This window comes from Diadema antillarum, unplaced genomic scaffold (genome assembly GCF_040938485.1).
Source record: "Diadema antillarum isolate AM-2024a unplaced genomic scaffold, OU_Dant_1.0 seq00000069_RagTag, whole genome shotgun sequence".
Taxonomy (NCBI): Eukaryota; Metazoa; Echinodermata; class Echinoidea; order Diadematoida; family Diadematidae; genus Diadema; species Diadema antillarum.
This window is the reverse complement of record NW_027271168.1, coordinates 1,249,152-1,257,712: the sequence shown is the minus strand read 5'-3', so window position 1 is coordinate 1,257,712 and position 8,561 is coordinate 1,249,152. Positions and strand designations below refer to the sequence as shown.

General features: G+C 37.3%; 1 protein-coding gene across 1 annotated transcript; it reads left to right on the top strand.

Annotated features, from left to right (window-relative positions):
• Positions 1–241: 241 nt before the first annotated feature.
• LOC139725931 (uncharacterized) lies at positions 242–6,881 on the top strand. Its single transcript, XM_071637013.1, has 4 exons — positions 242–563; positions 3,490–3,716; positions 4,820–4,910; positions 6,830–6,881. Exons 1-3 carry the CDS (start codon positions 480–482, stop codon positions 4,899–4,901), a joined length of 393 nt encoding a protein of 130 aa, XP_071493114.1. The 5' UTR covers positions 242–479; the 3' UTR covers positions 4,902–4,910; positions 6,830–6,881.
• The last annotated feature ends 1,680 nt before the right edge of the window (positions 6,882–8,561 follow it).

Genomic DNA, 8,561 nt, shown 5'->3' with positions numbered 1-8,561 from the left:
GACCAGACGACTGTGATACAATGTATCTGGAATCCCCACCACATTTTGTTCGAAGAAAGCAAACATAAGGGCAGAGGGTGCTGGTGGCCTAATATTTCTTCACAGTCCAGTCATCTGAACACCGGGAATGTTCAAACACATGTACAATGTACTTGCACTTGCCCTTCGACATCATGCGTTCTTGCGAGACACGGGCGCGCTGGCGCTCATATTGCAAGACGTATGCAGGTTTAGGCAATGGAATATCGTTATTAAGAGGTAGAAGGAAGAAATTCACAAGGCTCGTGTCGTGTGAGATAGAACATGGACCGAACGTATCTCGAAAGCAGTTCGCCGATTTAGTATTTGCAGGGAGATAGATCCACTTGAATACATCACCATTTGGGACCGAGACGTGACCCTAGCTTGAATTCCGCCGCCATCGTGTGTTCATCTTTCGTCTCACAGCATAGCACACGCCAGCACCGCCACGATTTGCGATGGCTGCTTACGGTTCACAGCCCGCCCCGAGCACCGGCCAGCAGCTGCCGTATCCACAGAACCCAACTATTGGCGTGGAGCAGGTAATCATTCGATTTGAACTGTGCCCCTTTGTGCCTACCTGATATGCGCGTGTCCGTGAGCATACCTCTCGGACAACCATTTTTAGGCGACGCCTTCTATGTAGCTATGAAGCTTTGCTTCCTTTTGTTTCCACTTTCCTCTACTACACTTGTTGCTGTCTTAGTGTACCTTCAACTTTCCGTTTCAGGAGTGATATTCATAATACGAATATACAATGCACATACATATACACATACGCACACACGCACACACACACAATATGTATATATATATATATATATATATATATATATATATATATATATATATATGTATATATATATATATATATATATGTATATGTATATATATATATATATATATATATATATATATATATATATATATATATATATATCTGTGTGTATATATGAACATAATGTATAGGTGTGTGTGTGTGTGTATCATGTATAAACATGAAATATCTTAAATATCAATCTATATTAAATTGTATACAGCCATAAAAATCATACATATATATACGCTATTATTATATATTAGTATCAGCTTTGTTGTCTGTTAATACACAATGGAATAGATGTTTTGAGCATAACAAACCATATAGGGTAATGAACATAATAAACTGAGTGTAGTTTCAGCAAGAGTTAACGACTTCAGGACATACTTGGCAATATATTTAGCAATTAGAAAGCATTACACAATATATTACAGTCAGTAACATAATGAACAATATTGCATACCGACATATCATACAATGAAAAATAAACAGAAATAATCATCAGCATCAACATCACTAAAAATATTAGCATCATAATATATACGGAATATGAATATATCTGCATATGAATGAGATAATTTATATACATATATATGTATATATATATATAGGTATATATATATATATATAGGTATATATATATATATATATATATATATATATATATATATTTAGAGAGAGAGAGAGAGGGGAAGAGAAAGGTTTCGACACCATTAAAAAATGCGATTTTTATTCTTATCCACGTGTATTGTGTACTGCATGAGCATCGTGCAGGGATGTGTTGAATTTACAGATTCAAAGAGGTATGACATAATCTATGTTGTACGAGGTATTTTTAAGTCAATGTGATAATAAAGTCCACCATAACTTATATCGAAATTAGATTTTTGATAACTTTTTAACTAATTATAACACCTAAGATTTCAGATATTTTGTAACAGTTCAAAAAGTTTATCAAAACGTTTTTCGGTAAAACCTATTTCTGTTTTCACGATTATTTGGTTGTATCTCACGAAATTCTAGATACAGTGGACTCCCGTCATAACGAAGTCGTCGAGACCGGCAGTTTTCTTTCGTTATATCGAAATTTCATTATAACCGAACAAATAAACAATAAAAAACATAGAGAAGATATTGTTGCGGCGTGAACTTTTATTTTGTCGTAACCGGAATTACGTTATAACCGTGTTCATTATAACGGGAGTGCACTGTAGAGTGTAGTTTTAGGCAAGCCACACTGTCCGATGAACTAGATTCTGTCAACTAAATGAATATAGCGGCTACAGTCTATACCCTCCTGATGAAAATATCATTTCCCAGTCTTTACGACATTAGACCAGTAGAATTTTTGCTTTAATTAAGGGAGGCACCAGGGCCATGAGAAATTATACTTTTAGGGGAAAAGAACAACAACAATAAAGAGGGATCCAAATCAACTATTATGTAAAATTATTAGAAAGAAATTCAACTTCTCGAGTATCTTTTTAAAATGCACTCCACAAAACAAGAAGAATCAACAACCAGCATAGTAGGAAAAAAACAAACAAACAAAAACAGGCATTACAGACATTGTAAGTCTCAACAAGAGAGGAAAATACATCTTATTAATTTTCAGCGATTTATCAGCGATTCTCCGAGAGCTCCTCGCTTTACAGGGAAATGTTAGAGCGCTAAGATACGTGAAAGTCAGCACGTCTTTGAAATCGGGAATTTAGTATTTGATTTCATTGTCTTTCTTTCATGAATATTAGTGAGTCAAAAGTCCGCGACGACGCACCTATAAAGGCATGGGAAAATATTGTACTATAGCCACATGACTGTGGTTACAAATGGTCCTTTCGGCATGGTTCCGGATCCAGGAATTCCGTAAAAGGGGACACCCTTACAAACTAAAGGGGGTGGCTCACGAACCCCCTCCATTTTTTATTTTCATTTCTTTTGTTTTAACAAAAAATTAAAGGGGGCGCGCACCCGTTGCGCTCCCCCTGGATCCGCCACTGCTTTTGGCACGTAATTAGAATGAAACCGGTAAAGGGGTGTTTCTCCTTTTGCATTAGAATTGAAGGAAAATGGCTCTCGGGCACCTACACATTTATGTATAGGCAACTTGATGATTTTGTTTTCAACTACAACATTTTCGCTTTAATTTGGCTCGTAATAAATTTAACAAGTTTGGAGCAAGAAAAAAAGTAGAAGAATCAGATGAATCAACGATGTACTAACAGTTACAATGTAATCACATGGAGAGTAGGTTTCTCTGTCGAAGGTGACTGATAACGATGATTGTTCATGGATGAAAACATATTTCTGTTTACTCTGGACTTGCCCTATTTCATTGTCTAAATTTGCGACCATCGTTGTTTTCATTGCAATGACCGGTAAACACCCAATCACCTGCAATCACCCAATCGCCTACCGTCCAGTGAGCTAGCGGTAATTGTCAATCGTCACATTAGCTGTGTAGCGATTACCGAATGATAGGGCATTTACCCCCAAAATAACAATAATTGATTCAGAAATGTACAACGTCTTCCATTATTGTTATCTCAGTGATATTACTGGTTCGTTACTTTTTCCTCTTGTTATTATTATGCGTCCATTCGTGTGCGTGTGTCTGTGTGTCCGCCTTTCTGTCTGTATGTGTGAAGATCGCCATGGTGCCCGTAGCAGGACCGACGACTGGTCAGCCCCCGATGGCCATTACTGCCCAGCCCACGCCCGCAGACTCAGTCTATCACGTAACCATCGAGAGTACGGAGGAGTGGCGGCGAAAGGAGGAAGAGAGACGGCGAAAGGAGGAGGAAAAGAAAAGGGAAGGAACCGGAGATTCCGCTGACTATGAAACAATTAGGGGAAACTATTACAGTGGAACAAGGTACCGCGGTGACTCATGTATATAGAATCGTTGTGGCGTCACTGTCACTTTTCAGAAGTTGACATAGATGGCCATACGAACATAAAGTTTTCAATTTCGCATGATGTTGGAACCGAACTTGGTTGAAAGCCAATCAATAGCCGAAGCAAATACGATGCCTACAGAAGGTCACAAGATGACACCCGAACCACACTGGAAGGCTTAAAAATTCCATCGGCGGTTAACGATGGCTTAAGATACCCTCACGAATGACCCGAAGTTCATACGATAAGAGCCGAAGTTGAATGTTTCCTTTATCGTGTGTCCATCTTTGCTCAATCTCGGGACAGTGTGACGCCTGTAAATGAGAGACACTCCACTTCATGTTCACGTTCCCTACAATAAACAGTATTTTGATTTTGATTTGATTTGATGGGTTCGTGTATTGAACATTCTTGTACACGCATTGTTGGTAACATAATAGTAGGCCTATATATATAAATTGCGTACTAATTGATCTTGTATCCATTAGATTCACAATGTCTAACAAAAGTGTATAAGCAGTGCAATAAGTACGAAATAAAACAAACTGGAGGAGAAAAGTTTCTTTAAATAGCATAAGATATAACACACAGAAGAACAGAAACTTCCATGAATAGGATGAAACAAAGAGCAACTCGTGTCGCTGATATAAACAAAGCAAGAGTAAAACCTGTCAGGGAAAAATGAAGCAGAGATGAAAAAGCCTGAAATATAAATGCCAAAAGTATAATAGTGTCCGAGGTGAAAACCGCAGAGATAAAAATGTCAGAAATAGATATGTTAGATGTGGAAATATCAGAGATAAAAATGCATTAGGTGCAAATGTCAGGGGTAAGATATCAGAGATATAAATGCAAAGAAGTGAAAATATCCTATAATGAAAACGTCAGAGGTAGAAACGTTTGAGGTGCATGTGAGAGAGATAGAAACATCAGAGGTAAAAGTATCAAAAGTAAGATTACTAGATGTGAAAATGCCAGGGGTTGAAAATGCCTGAAGTAAAATTTATATCTTCTTCTTCCACTCCTCCCCCCCCCCCCCCCGCCGCCTCTTGACACATCTCTCTCGATTGGGCCATACAGTAACAACGACAACAACAACACTGAGGATTGTGACGTGTGTTGCCTTTTCAGTTTTTGCTGCGGTGATGACGACGACAATTGATGCTGTGGGGTAAGAAGGATTCCCAACTTTCGAGCACCTTCTTGTCAAGCAGGTGTCATAACTAATAATCTCCCTTGTTTGTTTGCTTGTTTCATTTTCCATCTGAGAAGATGGCTGTATAGACCATATTTAGCTGAAACGAACTGGTCTTCCAAGGGGTCCAGTTGGGTGTGAGGCAGGACCACTTCACCGGGTTAAACACCCTGTTCCTTGGCAAAGGGATCTTTCGAGGGTTTTTTGTTTTTGTTTTTTTGTTTTTTGGGGGTTTTTTTGTTTTTTTTTGTTTTGTTTTGTTGTTGTTGTTTGTTTTTTTTTTTTTGGGGGGGGGGGCTCTTTCTATTAACCCATTACCCATGGAAATCCGTGTGAGGCCTTTGCAAAGTCTATATTAAAGAGAATTCAGAATCTCAGATTCAATAGACGATGATATTAATGTTTGTGGTTGATGCTACTTTTCATAAGCGAACACTTTCTGGACTTTTCCCACCTGTCATTCCCTCGATGACATCTTAGAAAATCACAGAACATGTTTCAGCTTTCTATGCCTCTTCTGTTCCTCTACCAATGTCTCGAAGCTCTATACCTTCACCCCCTTCAACTCCTCCATTGAACAAGCTCAACTTCCTCGTGGTTCGGGCTGCGAAATTAGTTTATATTATTCCCCATCCTTCTCTACACTAAAACCTCTTTCAATTCCTTCAACTAGTGTTAAGATATTACGGACTGCAGGCAGGAGATATAAAGGAAAAAATCAAGTCGTCTGAGAGGACACACAAGTATCATGTAGGTTCAGTTGGAACCTCGGTACATTTTCAAATTATAAGGTAGCAGATTATGTAACTGTAATGATTAAGCATTTCTGATAACAGACATTCACCAATCTTCCATAAAGATACTGCTGTTAATTGTTGCGAGGATATCATTTCTTTTCTCCTCCTTCTGCCAGTACACTTTTTATATACAAATTGATTTGTCAGATCACTACTTATAGTATTGAAATGCGGTGGGGAAAAAAAAGGAAATCCTCGCTTGACGTCATAATTGTCAAATGCATCATGGGTATTTATAGTAATACGGCTGGCACCAGCGCACAGCGTCTACAGACTGAAAAAAAAAACAAAAACCGCGCACCATTTGAGCTGGAGTTAATTATTAACTTTGTGACACATGAGGAAGCAAGCGATTCATACTTGCATCCAGTAAATATCTAATATAATTTCAACCCGAGTGTATTAAACACACACGCACACACACACACACACACACACATGAGATGTTTGGTTTTCCATTCTAATCGCATAGCTAGATGAGATACAGCAGTAAATTACAGCACATTTTACAATATGCGGAAAATACGCAGAGAAACAAAATCGTGGCGGATCTGCATATTCACTTTCAAGTCCTGTGTGATGGGGGCATTTCATGAAGCGTTTTGTCCAACAAAGTTGTCAGACAAATTTGCTCTCAGCCAATCGGATGCAAGGATTTCAGTAGCTTGTAACACTTTGTCAGAAAAATATCCGACCAAACTGCTTCATGAAATGCCCCCCCCCCTGTACTTATCATTTTTGATATTGTATAGATATTATCACTGTTGGTTTTTATCACGATCACTTTTCAGTGTTAATTAACTTTGCTTGTACACACGATAAATATGAGGGAATTTGCATATCTTGAACGCTCCAATAAATGAGATATATCTCATTATATATAATCTAATTCATATTCATTCTAAGGCCCACGGGTGCGCACTAATTCTCCTTTCGCTTTTTTTTTTAAATGGGACATATACATATAAATCTCTCTCGATTGATGTATCTTCCAATATATCTATCCATCTATCCACATAATTAATTATTATAGATATCAGTCTGTCTATCTATCGACACAATATAAATGTATATGTTATTCTCTTCTTTGTTTTATAGGACTGTGACTGTGGTGATGATTAACAGTCAATGGGAGCGTGTTGAAAACAGAACTTTCTATCTTACGACATGCAGGACGTTCCACCGGCAACCAGCAGTCAGAAAAAGAAAAACATGCTACAGAGGTGGACACACGGACACAACTTGGGCTATCTCAAAGTTTCATCCCATCCACACTGATTCTGCCCAAATACTCCATGGCACGTGCTCACGGATGTTGGATTAGGTCGGAAAGCGCGCCAGTCTGTGAACCACTATTGATCAACCAATGAGACTGTAGATAATGATGATGATCCACAGCATTTGTATAGTGCCGTATATCTGCTGTAAAAACATTCAAAGGCGCAGACTCCTCCCAGGGAGTTAGCAGTTGAATGCCATGGTGAAAATGTGAGTTTTGAGTGAGGCTTTGAATGATCCAGATTGTCAGTTAGGTATCAGTTTTAGATGGCAACCGAACAAATGAGTAATACTGACAAGAACAGTATATTGATGGGGATATCATCGAACACACTATAGGTGCAGAGCCTGACGTTCTTCGACAAGAGTGAGATTTTTTACGTATTCATGTCCCTCTTGCTGAACAGTGAGAATTCTGAAGAGGCTATATCTTAAATATATCATGCTAGATATAACATGTTGTATATATATATATATATATATATATATGTATATATATATATATATATATGATTATATATTTTGAAACAAAGAGAAGGAAAACTGACCAGAAACAAATAATAAATAGTGAAAACTTTGAGAAAAGAAAATGGGTTTTCATCCCGATGAAAACCCATTTTCTTTGCTCAAAGTTTTCACTATATATATGATTATATATATATATATATATATATATATATATATATATATATATGTATATACAATTCCACATAACTACAACTGTATAGATATATATGTATGCAGTTATACATAATGTTTATACATCTGTGTGTGTCTGTGTGTCTTTGCGACACACAGACAGATAAAGCTGAAGATAAAGCAGAAAAATCTTCGCCTCTGCGGCATTCTTTGTTATCGTCTCACAACTGTAAAGCGTACCAAAGATGGCAAAAGCCAAAGATACTTATTGTATATCAACATTTTATCACTAATTTTGTATATGATAGAGGGAGAGAGAGAGAGAGAGAGAGAGAGAAAGGAGAGAAAGCATAGCTTTACTGCCGATACCCATCTTGATATTGTATTAAGTTATGCAAATGAGGCAATATCTGTTTTATCTGTTTTTCATCAACTAATGCGATTTAATATAATTCATTCTGATGTGCGTAAAGACTGCAATAAGTAACTGAGTTTTGGTTGAGACCTAATGTCACGTTTCTAACATTATTTGGTGAGATAATGCGAAACCTCTTCTGAAATATGAAAGAGCATGTAATTCTATGAGGAATTCAATGTTTATTGCAGATGAAAATTGGTTTTGAAATGACTGTGCTATCCAAAAAAGAGCGATTCTAATAAAGTGTGGGACCCACACTTTATTACAATCGCTTTGTTTTACTTTGTTTTTGGATGTTTCAGTCATTCCAAACCCGATTTTCATCAAATAAACTTTGAATTCCTCTAAAAATGGTATGCTCTGTACTATATCATAAGTGTTTTCTTGGTATCTCGCAAAAAGTTGAAAGCCCAATTCTAAGTTCGAGGATTGTGATTGAGCTTGTTATATTATATATGTCTGTTTTGTACTTCATCATTCTAACTGAAATCAGCT

Excerpts from the sequence above, each read along its gene's own strand:
- LOC139725931 (XM_071637013.1), top strand. The coding sequence starts at position 480 with ATGGCTGCTTACGGTTCACAGCCCGCCCCGAGCACCGGCCAGCAGCTG. Across the intron at positions 564-3,489 it reads CAACTATTGGCGTGGAGCAG|ATCGCCATGGTGCCCGTAGC; the intron begins GTAATCATTCGA and ends GTATGTGTGAAG. Across the intron at positions 3,717-4,819 it reads AACTATTACAGTGGAACAAG|TAACAACGACAACAACAACA; the intron begins GTACCGCGGTGA and ends TGGGCCATACAG.